Genomic DNA, 16,013 nt, shown 5'->3' on the forward strand with positions numbered 1-16,013 from the left:
TCTTCCTAATGTTTAGGTGGAATCTTCTTTCTTGTAGTTTGGATCCATTGCTCCGTGTCCGCTTCTCTGGAGCAGCAGAAAACAACCTTTCTCCCTCCTCTATGTGACATCCTTTTATATATTTGAACATGGCTATCATATCCCCCCTTAACCTCCTCTTCTCCTCTTCCTCGTCTTCCTCCTCCTCCTTTGTCACCGCTCTTTGGAGTTGGAGAAGGAGGGGTGGGGAAAGAGGAAACAGTCTTGCACCAGGTCCTCATAGGGAGGGAGCCAGGCAGGCTGTCCAGCTGGTGGTGGAGCAGCAGCAGCAGCAGGGAAAGGAAGAAGATGGGAGAGCAAGGCAACAGGGATGCCCATGCCTCCATCCCTGCTATGGCAGGTCATGGCGCTCCAGCCTGGCAGGCCCCCAGCCACTCATCCAGCTGGCCATGCTGAATAAAAATGAGAAGGAGAAAGTGAGCCAGGTCAGGCCTGAAGAGAAGGCAGCAGCTGGAGGAGACCCTAGGAAGGAGCAGGCTCAGGGGGGGGGGGGGTGCAATGGAGATGGGTGTTGCTGGTGGGGTGCAGGCAAGCCTATGGGGGGCTGGAGTTTGAGGGGTGGGGGCAAGGATGTTGTGGTGGTTGAGGGTGGGTGCTGGAATTAGCTGGGCTCTGGTTGTTTGCAAAATGGAAAACTTTAATAAAAATCTTAACATGCAAAAAGAAAAAAAATGCCCCTTCCCCCCCAGCAGTGATAGTGATGTGGAATAGAATGTCCCTGTTTTCAACAGAGGACTTTCGGAGGGTATGGTACAGGGTAATGTAGCCTTTAGAAGACAATGTGGTGTGTATTGGCTAGAGTGTTGGGCTAAGTTCTGGGAACCAGGGTTCGAATCCACACTCAGCCATGAAACTCGCTTAGGTGATCTTGGGCCATTCACTGCCTCTCAGTCTAACCTCCCTCACAGGGTTGTTGTGACCAGAAAATGGAGAGGAAGAGGAACTATGGAAGCCAATTTGAGCTCCATAGAAGGAAAAAGAAGGGAATGAATGAATGAATGAATGAATGAAATGTTAAGAGCTGAGCTTAAGAATGAGAAAGAAGAAGAAAAACTGAAACTGACAAATCTGCTCCATCCCCAATGCCCAGGCAGGCTGCCAACTGCTGACCCTGGCTGATAGATCACAACTCTGCCATGTCTGCCTGATGAGTTGATTCCTCCTTCTGAGCACAGGGAGCTGCTCTTCTGCCCATCAGCCTCCCCGTGGAGCCACTTGCTTCTTAAGCACAATCACACTCTTGTGATTTTGGCTTGAAAAGCAAGTTCTGTTTGGATTTGGGTTTTTAAAGAGCAGCATTGCTCATGTTCTGAATAACACAAAACGAAAATAATTATCTCCAAAGTATTTAGTCAGTATGTTAAAAAGAATGAATTGTGTGTGTTGTGTTAACTGCCATATGTTTGTCAAAATGCTAATTAAAATGTGTGTGCTTCCTGGGCTATTTTTACTCCTGCATCCCAACCTTGCTCGGCAATCTGCCATAATGAGGGACTAACAGGCAGTTGAAAATTTCAAGCTCCTGTTTTTGAACAGAGCTTAAAAAATTTTTTTCATTTATTTATTGCATTTCTATCCCCTGCCCCTCCTCCCCAAGGAGCCCAAGGTAGCAAGCAAACACACAATTTAAGAACAAAAAGAAAACCAATTAATTCTAAAACAAATTAAAGCATTCTAAAAACAATCAGAATTAAAATGTCTAAAAGCAGTTTCTGTTTAAAATATTCTAAAAGCTATCACAGTTAAAAACATACTTGTATCCAATGACCTCAAGATTTCCAGGAGCAGTGTCCTTCATCCACCAAATGCCTGATTATACAGGAATGTTTTCAAATTCCGCCTGAAAGTTACTAATGGCAGGGATCTTACTCGGGAGGGCATTCCACAGTGGGGGAGCCACCACTGAAAAGGGCCTGCCATGTGTCAGCACCGGTCAGGCAGCCCTGGTGGCAGCAGCAGCAAGGCCTCATCTGGTGATTATAGGGTCCAAAATAGTTGATACTGGAGAAGGCCCCGTGAGTGGGAGTGATGACTAGGCAGAGGATTCCCTCCCACCCCCCGACACACATATTTGATATCGGCATCCTTCCACAAAGGGGGCCTTCACCCTGTGCTGGCCTCCCCAAACAATACATCAAACTCAGAGCAACTGGGGTCAGATAGGCTTAGGCCTTCCAGCCCACATGGTCACTTTCACGTGGAGCTGCCCTTGGCTTCAGTTACAACACAGGTGGAATGCTTCACTACAATGACACACTTTCCGGCACCTAGAAAATTAGCACATGAGGGATTGATGCGGAATCATGATCTCATAGTGTTGGAGAGGACCTCCAAGGTCGTTTAGGGTTGTTGCTCTCCCACATCTGGAAACTTGCTGCCAATCAGTGTATACAATGCTGAGTAAAATAGACCAGTGGTCTGACTTGATATAAAGCAGCATATTCCTATGAGAAGGTGAGGGTGGTATTTATTCCCCCCCCCTTTATTTTTTATCTTGCCCCTTCTCCATGGGGCTCTGGGTGTCATATTTTGCTCTCATCCACCCACCCATTATATCTTCATAGCAACTCCGTGAGGAGGGTCAGGCCGACAAAGGGATGGTTGGTCTAAATCAACCCAGTGAGCTTCAAGGGTGAGCAGGGATTTGTTTGCACACAGGATATTGTAGAGTTTGCAAAGTGTCCTGAAAACTCCCTCAGGAGGAAAGGTTAAAATATTTGGGGCTCTGTGATTTAGTGGGGGGGGGTGAGGGGGAAGTCAGTAAGAGGGTACCTGTAGAGGTGTACAAGATTATCCATGTTGTCAAAAAAGGTGAATATGGAGCTTTTCTCCCTGTCACATAACCTTGGAACCTGAGCTGGAAGCTGACCGTTAGAAGATCCAGGGCAGGTAAAAGAAAGTACATATTTAGGAAGCACAGAGGTAAACTATGGAATTTGCTACCATAAATGGCCACCAATTTGCACAGCTTTTAAAAGGGAACTAGACGGATTGCATTTTATTTGTTTATTCATAACAATATTTGTATACCACTATGCCACTTAAAATTATTAAAGCAGTTTACAGCAATTATAAAAGCATAAAGAGCATAAAAGTGTGCAGTAAAAGCTTTAAAAGTTCAAAACAAAAAAACTCATACTTTCCTGCATAGGCCTGGTGGAATAGAACAGTTTTCAACAGGCATTTAAATGTTGGGACAAAAGGATAAATTCACGCAGGACAAGGCTATCAGTGATGGCTAGTTGTGGTGGCTTATTACCTCCGATATCAGAGACTTTAAGCTTTTCTGACCACAAAGATATCTCACTGGCAGGGAAAATGTGACCAGCTAATTCCTTTGCCAGTTGTGAGTTTGTTAAAGTCTCAGGAGCCCAGGCACAAACCAAAGATGGCAACTCTTTTTGTGGAACTTCAAAAGACACTTAAAACTTTTATTTCCTCATTGCATTTTCATTTCCCTTCTAAGGGATGTTTGGGCCACGGAGTTCATGCCAGAGTAGAACACACCCTCCTCTACCCATCTGATTATCCTCGCAAAAGCCCTGTGTGGTCAGTCAGGCTGAGAGATAATGGCTGAGCGGATGCTGCCTACGAGCTTCATGGTTGAGTGGGGATTTGAGCCCCATTTCCCTTGATTTCAGCCCCACACTCTTAACTGCTATGCTGTGCTGGCCACACTTGTCTTTGCTCACATCCTCTGTCTCTGCCTGGCAAACAGATCTTGAAAACTCATGTGCCACTCACAGCCGCTGAGATTGATTCAACCAACAACCTCCTCCTTGCTTCTGCTCTCTGCCTTGCCAAGGCAGAAGGAAAAGTGCCAGCTGTCAAAATAGGAAGACAAGGCCTCCCAACGAGCTATTTGCAATGTCTTTTTCAGGTTGCAAAGAAAGCCGACATCAATAGCAAATAAGATCACTGCTAGCTGCATGGTTCACAGCAATGCAGTATTTTCTTTTATGAAAAGAAAAACAGGTGGCCACATGACCCGGAAAGCTGTCCGTGGACAAATGCTGGCTCCCCCGGCCTGAAAAGTGAGATGAGTGCCACAACCCCATAGTCACCTTTGACTGAACTTAACCATTCAGGGGTCCTTTACCTTTTTTTTTCTTATTTCTTTTACACTTCCAGTATATAACTTGTGATCAGCTTAAGTGCAAGATCACCTTTGGCCAGATATGCCCCCATGACCACTTTGTTCTGCAGAACTGGTTCCATTGTAGGTGCTGCACGATACCCATTCAGCGCTTGTAAGCAATCAATCGTGTAGTGTGGTAGCATCTGCACTTTGGAACTCCCTGCCTAGTGACATCAGGCAGGTGACTTAACTGTATTCTTTCTAGTGCCTGCTAGAAAATTTTTTGTTTCAGCAAGCCTACCCAAATATGCAGAATGTTGTGTTTGTTTGTTTGTTTGTTTTTTAAAAAAACAATTTGAGTTTATCACTGACTTTTATTTTTCTCAAACATTTTAAATACTTGTTTTTAACAGCTTACAGCTTTTATTGATAATTTTATTGTTTTATCCATTTTGCAAACTACTTGGAAAGTTTTTTTGTAAAACAACAGCAGCAATCAAGCAGGATATAAATTCTATGAAATAAATGAATAAAACCTCTCCACAGTAAGCAAGCATTGGGATAGCAATGCGCACAGCTCATTTCAATGGATCAGTAGAAGCTGGCTCATTTGGATGAATGGGGCAGTACCTCACCAACCTCAGCCTGCTCTCAGTCAGCCCCCACCTGTCTGCTTTCTCACCTGCATCCAGACTGCATCCAGACAGGAGGGCCCTGCCTGTCAGCATCCTCCTCCTTGGTCTCAGTGTTGCCTCCCTCATTCAGCAGGGAGGAGGGAGGAGGCAAAGCTAGACTCAGCTGGCTCTGCCTGTCATTGGCTCTAGTGCTGCCAGGTGCTGGGCTCCATGCTTACCAACCACAGTGCTGGATCATGCCCCTGATAATCTGAATCAGGTTACCTTGCAAAAGAGCTTGCTGATAAGATCTCGCCACTTCCAAAGATGTCTGTTTAAAACCCTTGTTTTAATTGATTAATTAATTGATAACAAAACCCCTTTTGGAAATAACACCCCTCTCTTAAAAGACCACTTTGCTTTTTAATAAGAAGTGACTCTAGTCCAAGGAGGCAGTAGCAGTGTTTTCAATTTAGCTACAGTCAGGGAGCTGAAATAGGAGTTCAAAGGAATTTCCCCACGATAAGAGAAATGTAGTTGGTAATGACCTTCCTCAGTAATTAAATGCCAGGGTGATATAACGGAGGTGGTGTCCACTGTCCTGTTTCTTGGGATGAAGAACACTGGGTGGGTCAGGGGGGTCCTGTTAGCCAGAGTGATGGAGAAATTTGTGTCTGTCTTTAGTGTAGTGCAGGGAGCAGAGTGTTGGGGTGGAGAAGACAATTTTAAAACATTGTTCAGCCACAACAAGGACTAAGTGATTGTGAGCTACATCAGGCCTGGGGGGAAATGTGGTCCTCCAGTCCTCGGTATCTGGACCCCTCTGCCCAGTCATACTTCTCACTGTCTCTGCTTTCCACCCCAGTTGCGTTTGCCTGACAGCAATCTGTCCTTGAACTCTGATCATGCTTGCCTAGTGACCTCAGTGGTGCAGAGTGCCTTCCATCAGCTTTGGATAGACCTGTGTCTCTATCTGGACAGGGACAGCCTAACTACTATTGTCTATGCTCTGGTAACCTCTAGGTTTGATTCCTGCAGCACATTATATATTGGGCTGCCTCTGAAGATGGTTCAGAAACTTCAGCTAGTGCAGAATTCGGCAGCCAGATTGCTGTCCTCTGTCTGCTGCCAGAGGCCCATGGAGGTGGTAGGTGAGGTTCAGCATGGAGATTATTGTTAATAGCAGGCATGAAGGAGGCAGGTAGGATTTTCAGAATCTGGGAGAGCTCCAAGAGAGCTCACACATTGCTCCAACAAGAGTTAGAATGTAGACCTAATGTGCCTAAAGTAGGCCAATAACTACTCAAATTCTACCTCTCCTTATCTAAGCTGGAAGCATCTTGGAGGCAAAGTTGTGTGGCTTGAAGTCTTAAGCTTCAACTCCTCTGAGCAACTTGCCATCTCTGCCTGACTCTGTCCTGTTGCATGCAGAAATTCAAATGAGGGGTGAAGATCATTTCCTTGAGCTGTCAGGGAGAGGAGCCATGGTTCATTTTGAACAGGACATGGCTTGCTCTCTTCGGAGTGTGACTCTCTGCTGCTGTCAGGGGACCCATCAGTCCATCTCCCTGACCTTTTTCTAAAGGCAGCCTGTTGGCTTTTTAACCCCAGCAGGCAAGTGAAATGCCATTAACTTTACAAAGGCAGAAAATTAATCCATCATCTGTAAGAGCCTCTGAAGGGTTCAGTGGAGGGCACTTTGAATGTCGGAAAGCTTGGAGGAAACTTGCTGTGCCAGTCTTCAGCAGGGGAAGGGCTTAAGGAGATACTTAATTTTCTATTGACTTAAACATTTTCATTGCTTGGGTGCTTTGACTGATGATTTTGAGCTGCCAGCAGTCAATGATTATGTCTCTTTTGTCTTTGCCATTGTTCAGGTGGGCATCCATAGCTCAGGGAATTAAAATTGTGAAAGGGGCTTGAGTACAGTGGCTTTTGAAAGGTGGCTGATAATTCTGTATATGGCTGCTGGATTGGGTCAAAGACCCATCTAACCCAACATGCTGTTCTCACAGCTACCAACCAAATGCTTATTATAATAATTCTGCAAGGGGAACGACATCCCATCATTTCACCACTCGTGGTCCTTTGTAGCTTTCTCCTGGGGAATAGAGACTGTGTGTGCGTGTGTGTGCATGAGTGCACCATGTGTGGAAGATCCATGTCATAAATCCCTAGTTCAGCACTTACCTCTAGCCATCGGCAGAAGCTTTCCTTTGGCTAATGAATTCTCAGCCTTGCCCACATGACGCCATCTTATGAGCCAAGTAAACTGGTTGAGGTTACTGGGGCTGCATTTTGAATCTTATCAAGAAAACTAGTTCCATTAAGATATACAAATGGGGAAGGATCCCATTTAAGACATGCCAACAATGAAGCAGGTTGTAAGCTGTGGAAATAAAGTAGATACATTTGCTGTTATTATTATATTTTAAATTAATTAAGCGGGGGCAGGAGTGGAGACCTCTTAATTAAAAGTGGGAACTGTTGTGTGGAACCCAGCTGATGAAGCTCCCACGTCCCCAGATCATTTGACAATTTTTAGTGTCATTCTTGCGCCTTAGGAAAAGGGGTTTGGGGCTCAGTTTTTCTTTGTTTGTTCCATCTTTTCTGTTCCTTTCCAGTTTTCCTTAAGCTATTTCTCCAGTCTGCCCCCTTTGTCTCAACATCTCTAAATCAGGCTATGCGGCCTCACGTGGCCTCAGTAAATGAACTCAGCAGCATTTGAGATCTTGAAGAATCCTTTAAAGAAATAGGCAACATAGCTTTGAGGGGGAAACTGTGGGATGTTTACAATGTGCCTCTTTTTTGCAGCATCCACATCATCACATCAATGGCATCAAAATGGCAGTCTGTAGTCCCCACCCATTTAATCCAATTTATTTATTTAAAATATAGCATTATTTCTCAAAAACAAAACCCAAAGAGGTTTACAACAACCATACGACATGAAATATTATTTTTTAAAAAAAAAACCATGTAAAAATAAATAAAAATAAGAGACCACCCACTAACTGGCTACCCAGTTAGATGGGCTACCCAGTTGGATGGGGTAAAATAAGAAAGTTATTGATGTTGTTGCTGTTGTTGTCCCTATATTCATTGGAGTCATGTTGGAGGGCATGCACGCTCAGAAATGTCCAAGAGGTTTTCCGCTTGCCCTGTGCAGACCCTCAGACTTGGGTCTGAGCAGTTTTCCCTTTGCCCTGTCGCTTTTCCTCAGAAAACCTGCTTTTTTGTGATAAATCGGAACAAATGGGAATCTGCTGAAAACTCAGTTGCTGTTTGCTCTGATTCAGTGCTAAACCATGAGTTTTCCCCGGGTGGAAGAGGTGAAGCAAACAGAAGTGTAGGTAAGCCCTAAGTGCCAAGGTTTTTAAAAGTTATTTTTTCTGGTCTGAAGTTTGAGTCAACCATGTGAGCCCCCACCTGGAGTCTGAAGCTGTCCAAACAGACAGGTTTACCACCTCTGTTGGAACAAGGTCAAGAGACATTTCTTGAAAGCATATTAGAGTGATTGCCACCCGGAGCACATTGATGTCAGCACATGAAAGCTAAAGAGGAGTCGTGTTTTCAGAGACCTAAATAATGCCTGGAGAGCAACAGTCAGTGATGCCCTTGACTCTTCCTCCTGCACCCACCAGGAAGGATTTGCTTGTTTTCAAAAATCACCAGTGACAAAGTTGCCTGATTAGACTAATTGTCCCATCTCTCTCGGCTCAGGGAAAGGAAGGTGGCATGATGAGGGCCATTAGCAATGCACCTCATCAAGATGGGGTAATTTTGCGAGTCACTTGTCTGGGAATGGAGCAGAGACGAGAAAGCATCGCTTCTACTTCTGTTGCCATACGCTGCTTTTCAGTGTGAGAAAGTCTTCACTTCTGATGTGGGGGTGGGCGGGCAGGGGATATACGAGTAATGAAGTGCAAGAAAAGTTTAAACTCCATGTAATTGCTCACTGTTTCTGTAAAATCTGTGGCTGTTGAAGTGTGTGTGTGTGTGTGTGTGTGTGTGTGGATATGGGAAGCGGATGAAAGGAAATGGAATTAGTATGAAAATGCTTCCATCACATCACCATGGTCTGTGCATTCTGATGTGAACGGGCCACAAGTTCCATTTCCAGCCCCTAAACTCCTAAGAGAAATGGCCACTCTAAGGAAATTGTAAGGGAATTTGGCAAACAGGGTCACGGTTGCCAGTTTGCTCAATGAAACAGAGGGTGTGTGGAGTCTTGCATGCCCTGATCTGTAGGTCATAAGTCACAGATAGGGAGCCAACGTTGTGGACTCCATCCAGGTCACCAAGACTAATGGTCTAATATTATCAAAACAGCAGCATCCGGAGGGCTGCAAGCTCCCCATCCCTAATCTAAACAGTCATTGCCACAGTAATAGGCTCTTGAACAGCCACAAACGAAAGGACCTCACCTTGACAACAGGCAGCCCACATCATCAGCAGAGCACATAATCTGTATGTGGGAAAGCCTTGGGTTCAATCCCCAGCAGCCCTAAATTAGATCTTGTTCTTAGTTGATTAGCATCATCATCATCATATAAAAATAAAAAACCTAAGTGGGAGGTAGGGATGTCAAAGAATTCTGACAGAAACAGAAGCAGAAGATGTGGGTGTTTGCTTATTTTTCCCAAGTCTGGAATGGAAATCAATTTAGGGAATGCAATCAGTGCTCACTGTTTTTGTTGCTTTTGGTTTGCAAAGGATACCTTATTATTTATATCATGGCCCTGCCCCACCCCACCCTGCCATCACATTTGCACTGTGTTTCCTTTGCATTGAAATGAGCTGGGTGGAAGGAGATGACAATGTAATTGATTATGTCAATAGTGTAAGTTAAGTAAATGAGATAAATGACATAGTAGCATTTGGGGGTGGGAAGTTCAACCAAGCAGAAGAGTTGCAAAAGACCCACCCCACCCCTCTCTGCCTGAAACCCTGGACAGCCAGTGCAAGTCAGAATATTGCAAGCTTCCTCAACCTGGTGCCCTCTAGATATTTTGGAGTTCCATTCCCATCCATCCCAGGTAGTACTGCCGAGATCATGCGCTGGGTGGGGTTGGTGGGAACTAGAGGACCCAGGTTGGGGAAGCTGGAACAGATAGTTCAATTCCCTCCCAGCATTTTCATCTGCCCATGTAAAAAGTAGTAACCACTTCTTGCCTCCCAATCAGGGCCACGACAGTGGGGAGCCCCTCCCATGCCCATCTCTTAGCCATTCTGGTTGTGAGCCCAGCAAGGCAATTTAAGGGTGCAAAGTGGGTAACTGATCTCCATGGGACAAATAATCTTATGCACCCTAAGAACCAGCCTCAGACAAGTATGCAAGTAAAACTTCATCTCATGATGTACTAGGGTCGCCCCGGATTAATTTTTTTAGCTGAATGAATACAAATTATCTGGGAAGCAAAACAGCTGCATAACATTCTGGAAAGAAATGTAATGTTTGCTTGTGCCTCATTCAGAAGGTCATCACCTCTCAAATGGCAAATTAAGTTACAGGTTGAATTGAGCTCACTTTCATTAAGCCCCACGTGTCTTATTTATTTAAAGGTGGCTCTGAGGATGACTTGTTTCTCATCTTGGATGAGTGCCCTGCCTTCCTTAAAACTAATTAGCAACTTCTCTCTGCTTATCTAAAAGGGAGAGACTCCATGATTTGCACAGCCCCTGGTAGCTGGCCTGATTTTCCTTGGGGAAAGGGTCATAGCACAGTGGGGGGGGGGGGTGCTGTGCAAATAGAAGCCTCCAGGTTCAGTCCCTGGCATCTCTAGACAGAGCTGGAACGGAGTCCTGCCTGGAGCCCCGAAGAGCCCACTACCAGTCAGGGTGGACATAGGGCTGGGCAGTATCTGGTTTTAAACATTGTGATGCATCACCAGCTAAACATTGTGGTATGCCAATATATCACAATGTCTGAAATAAGGATTGAGCTGTGAGGAGGCAATGGCTGGCTTCACGGTTTTTCCCGCATTGTGATTTTTGTGCAGCACGTGCGCACACACACACGCACACACACAGAATGATTCATGATATATTGCCAGGTCAAAAATTATGAAACCAATATCACAGTATGGACTTCAAACTAGATTTGGACAATATATTGATATACCGTATCACCCAGCCCTGGTGGACAGTATTGAGCTAGATGGACCAATGGTCTGACTCAGGTTAAGGCAGTTTCCTGTACTCCCATTTGAGTAGAAGGTCATAGCTCAGTCTTAGAGCAAGGGCTTTGCGTGCTCCAAGACCAATAAAATGATCCAAACACATTCAATAACGAGGTGCAGCAGCATGGCCTGACCTGTCCCCTTGGAAAGGCAGGCAGTAGGAAGGGCAGCCAGCATATTCAATATTTAAAATGTGGATGGGCATCTAGGAGTGTTCATAGCATAGTTGCATGCATGATTACATGGAAGTGGATCTCAGTGGGTTCTGTGCTGACTGATCCTTGGGAACCACGTTTGGGTGCCCCCAGGCTATAGTCCTTGCCCACCTAGACCAGACTAGGTCTCTGTGTGGGTGTCAAGGGTCTCAGGTCCCTACCCTTCCCTGCTACCTGATACTTTAAAATTGTTCTAGCTGGGAATTGAACCAGGGACTTACTGCATGCAGAGCCTGTGCTCTCCTGCTCAGCCATGGGGACTCCTCCCCCACTGCAGCTTTGATTTCTTTATTTCCTTTCTCTTGGCACTTCAGCAGATTTCTCGTAGCACCCGGTTTGGGAACTACAAACCTAGGGGCTTCCTAGGGGTGAGTGAATCCACCAGTTTAAGTTTCTCCCAGTTTCCCATTTTATTCCAATCTTAATTTTTCACAATAATTTGCGGTTTCTTTTTAAAATCCCTGTGAAAATTCACCAGCAATTTTAGAGCAAATTTCTCTTCATATACGTATTTTGTATGCAGTTTTGACTAACGTGCCATTTTTATTTTGCAAAGCCCTCTCCCCGATATTCTTACGCACATTTTAGTATCCATAGTTTGGCTAGAGAGCTGCAGCACCAAAATTCAGAGAAGTGTGAATTTCAGCTAATTGTGTTTTCGTTCCCGTATTGGTTCAAGAAATGTGAATTAGGCCATTTTTCATCCGGATGCAAAGGGATGAATTTCTCCTGCAGTTCTCATGTGCCACCCAGTGCAATTCTGAGCCTCAACTAGGTTGCTAAGTACTCGTGTGAAACCCTCCCCCAACTAATTTGTCTTCTCCCCCCTTGCTTCTCTTCCTCTCTCTCTTTCTGTGTTTCAGATTATGCTTGGCCCTTACCTAAACAATTGTGTCCAATCTGGATTTCCTTAGATGTCCTCTTTTCTACTGCCTCTATCATGCACCTCTGCGCCATCTCTCTTGACCGCTATGTTGCGATCCGTAACCCCATCGAGCACAGCCGGTTTAATTCTCGCACCAAGGCAATAATGAAAATTGCTGCTGTTTGGACCATCTCTATAGGTAAGTCACCCTCCCTTGTTGCAGCTATAACCTTGTAAATACTGGCATGGTTTTCTTTTTCCAGCCTCTATTTACTTTGAAAAAACTTCCATAAATTTCAGTTAATATGGGTTGCAATGACTGATGATAATGGACTGTTGCTGCGAACAATAAAGCTTTCTTTTTAATTGGCTGGCAGGGTTTATTAAGCATTATACTTCACCTTCCAATATCAATTATGATACCCATATGGGCAAGCCAATCAATATCTGAAGTTGGCCAAAACCCAGCCTATTGGACAATGGTTGTGTGAACAGCATAGATACATCTGCAGCAAAGAGTTGTTGGGCATGTGCAGGTGTGTAATACTCTGCACAAACACTTAAACGTGTTAGCTTTAAGATGCCAGCAACCCCTCTGGGTTTTATTTCTAAGTAATCAGTTCCCCCTGAAGCCTGAAGCAGTGCCATCCACTGAACCTCCTCAGCATTCTGCCTACGGAAACGTTGCTTCTCCTTCATGCCTTTCACATCCTGCATCTCCCACCAAACCACTGCACACTTTGTAAGTGAGAGAGTAGCATGGAAAGCGGTAGATGTTGAGAAGGTCTTGGCCCACTTGGTGGGTGGCTTCCTAGGGATGTTAAGAAAGCAGAAATATCCATTCCAACCTGCATTCATCACCACCAGTGCTGCTTCCATTCCACTGCACTTTGGTTCCCACCAAGTACTCAGTTGTTCACCCTGCAGCCCGCTATTTATTGCAAGTGATGTGAGTTACCTAACTTGCATAACTCTTTATGAAGCTTACATTCAATGTAAAGGAAATGACAAAGCAATGTGGTGGTGACACATTAACTGCTTATTGTTTGCAGACTTAAAAACAATGTGGACAAATAGTGATCATATTCACTTGACCGGTTTTCCATTGCTTACCAAAGACAAACACATGAATGGCAGCAATTTTTGCTTCCTTTCCTGTTTTTGGTGGAATTCTCTGACATCCCTAGCTCTAACCCAGGTCAGGTTTCTAGGATGAGCCCAGTACATTTTACTAGCTGAAACAGAGCAGCAAATGGTGTGCCCCCCACCCAAGTCAAAGGGTTGTCTTTAATGTTAGTCCTACTCAGTGTAGAACCACTGGAACCAAAGGACATGACAAACTCAGTAAATTCAATTAGTCTACTTTGAGTAGAACTGACATTGGGTAGAACCCAAGACTGGTAAGTGATTTTGTCACCTGAGATGCAGGGGTATCTGACATTTGTAGAACATTAGGCATGAGTTGTTTCCTAGAAAGTCACACTATCGAACTTCTGCAGATCAAAAACTGGGGTGTCCTTCTTCCTGGATGTGCTCCCTGGTGAGTCACGTGGTCTATGCTGTGCTCCCCCCCCCCCATTTTTTTTTAGGGCAAAATCTTAGTATGTGCCATACCAGCCTTGCTCTTTAAAAGCCAGGGAAGTGTCACTGATGTTTTAGTCAGTGTAGATGTAACACAGATATCCAAAGGTTAGCCCTGCCAAGTTAGCATCCTTCTCCACCTCCACCCATAATTTGATGCCATATACTCTGCTCACAAAGGAGCCAGGAATTAAGCCGGATGATGCAATAGCTTCAGCCACTGCTTAATGCAATCTTGGGTGGTGGGAAAGCTTTTCAGGGGAGGGTTGCCTGGAGCAAGTTTTTGAAGGTTGTGGATGAGATATGTGATCCTTTCCTCTGTTTCTTTTGTAGCTGATTAAAATAACAATTTAAGTTGGTGGGTATGGAATGTTTTGGGTGGGCAGTCAGTTCAAGATGGCTGGCCATCCTCTCCCTATACTTGTGGAGCCATCTGGTGGGCAAGTGGGATAACCTTGTTTCTCCCAGAGCTCTGTCTGTTTAGCCAGTGCTTGCAAGAATGTGTATAAATAAGGGAAATTTAGTATTAGTATATTAGTATATTGGGAGAAATGTCCACTAAAATGCTGGCAACTTTTAAAATGCAAACTGATGTCTAATATCCGCTAGGAATGAGAGAAACTGACGCAGGGAGAGTTGCTCATCCCTGTTGTTAAATGAAATTATCATTATCCATTCCAAGCATATAAGTGGGGTTATAAAATGGGTTATAAATCTAAACTGAAATAACATATTTTGCTGCTCCTGCTGTTGTTTTTGGCCTTCCCTTTCCAAATGGATCTCTTCAGGGATCTCGCTGCCCATCCCAGTCATCGGCCTGCAAGACGATTCCCGGGTGTTTGTGAATGGAAGCTGCGTCCTCAATGATGAGAGCTTTGTCCTCATTGGTTCCTTTGTGGCGTTCTTCATCCCGCTCATCATCATGGTGTTTGCCTACTGCCTGACCATCCAAGTGCTGCAGAAACAAGCATCTGTGTTCCTGTACGGGGAGGCGCCCAAGCAGAGGAGGAGCAGCATGAGCTGTCTGAAGAAGGAGAACAACACGGAGAACCTCTCCATGCTCCAGAACCATGAGGCCGCATCCCACTTGAACTCTCCTGTCAACAAGGAAGGGGTGCTGTTCCGGAAAGGCACCATGCAGTCCATCAACAATGAGCGGAGGGCATCCAAGGTCCTGGGGATTGTCTTCTTTCTGTTCCTCATCATGTGGTGCCCCTTTTTCATCACCAACATCATGTCTGTCCTCTGCAAGGAAGCCTGTGATGAGGCTCTGCTGGGGGAGCTCCTGGACGTCTTCGTTTGGGTGGGCTACATCTGCTCTGGGGTCAACCCCCTGGTATACACACTCTTCAACAAAATCTACCGCAGGGCTTTCTCTAACTACATCCGCTGCCGTTACAACAATGGCAAAAAGTCAGCGCAGCGGCACAACCAGTGTCCAAACGTCTCGACAACAGCTTTATACGGGAAAGACCTCAATTTGAACAGTTACCGCAATGGGAATGAACTCAACAGCATGGAGATGGACGAGACGGAGGATGCTTTGGAAATGCACGTAGGAACCTCAGAGCTCTCAATAAACAACTGCAGTGGCAAGAAAACGAGTAGTGTGTAAGATTGTTCAAGGACACACCTATGCTCCGGATTTCGTTGTGGCTCAGCTACAGACAATGTATGTGTTAATCAAAGAATGATGTAAATAATGCATTCTGAACAAAGCAGTCTCTCCTTTTTTTAAATTTGAACTTTCACATTTGTAACTCATTGCTTTCCATCATTCCTAAAACAGAATCTGTACTTACTGTTGAAAGCAGAGGAGGCAGAGCCTCTATAGGAACAGTGGGTACCAGACCCAAAGTGGCATTTGTTATTTTGCTTCTGAAATGTTGATTTTTCTCCCCTTGCTGCATGAACAAAAGTGCTGACTATTAATCTCAGGTGGTATTTTTTTGAGTCCTCAATGGTCCATTATGAGTAGTCACAAATCAAATAAAGGGATATGGGCTTGGATAGTTCAACGTTTCTTGTGCTAGCATTGATAGCAAACCCTGGATAAATGCATGTTGTGCTTGGTTGTGGTGGATGAGTTGATGAAAATGACTACCTGGATGAATGACAGCTGTGGGAAAAGATTAATCCCAGGCTAAGGAATCATTAGAAAAGGGATCAAAACAAACCTGTCAATACCACCATGCCTTTAAAGAAATCATGTTTCCACGTCTTCCTTTTATTTTTTAAAGGATCTTTGTAGAACTGGAAATGGTGCAGAAAAAAGTAACCATAGGGATCAAAGGCCTGGGACAACTCCCCTGTGAATAAAAGCTACATTATATTTGCAACTTTTTAATTTGAAAAAGAAGTTGAATAAAGGTGGCATGTTAGTGGTGTATATGATATTGCATGGTGTTGAGAAAGTGGACAAAGGGTTTCCCCCACATC

The 16,013-nt window shown here is 44.7% G+C and overlaps 1 protein-coding gene across 13 annotated transcripts in view; it reads left to right on the forward strand.

Moving 5' to 3' along the window:
• Window positions 1-15,780, forward strand: part of HTR2C (5-hydroxytryptamine receptor 2C) — a 238,968-nt gene extending 223,188 nt beyond the window's left edge. For all 13 annotated transcript variants that reach the window (XM_083422642.1, XM_083422644.1, XM_083422646.1 and 10 more), the window contains 2 exons: window positions 11,992-12,192; window positions 14,363-15,780. In XM_083422642.1, coding sequence (XP_083278768.1) covers window positions 11,992-12,192; window positions 14,363-15,189 — 1,028 coding nt within the window. In that variant the 3' untranslated portion in view covers window positions 15,190-15,780. The remainder of the gene's footprint in view (window positions 1-11,991; window positions 12,193-14,362) is intronic.
• Window positions 15,781-16,013: the final 233 nt, after the last annotated feature.

This window comes from Podarcis tiliguerta (assembly GCF_965153285.1).
Source record: "Podarcis tiliguerta genome assembly, chromosome: Z".
In the NCBI taxonomy this organism is placed as follows: domain Eukaryota; kingdom Metazoa; phylum Chordata; class Lepidosauria; order Squamata; family Lacertidae; genus Podarcis; species Podarcis tiliguerta.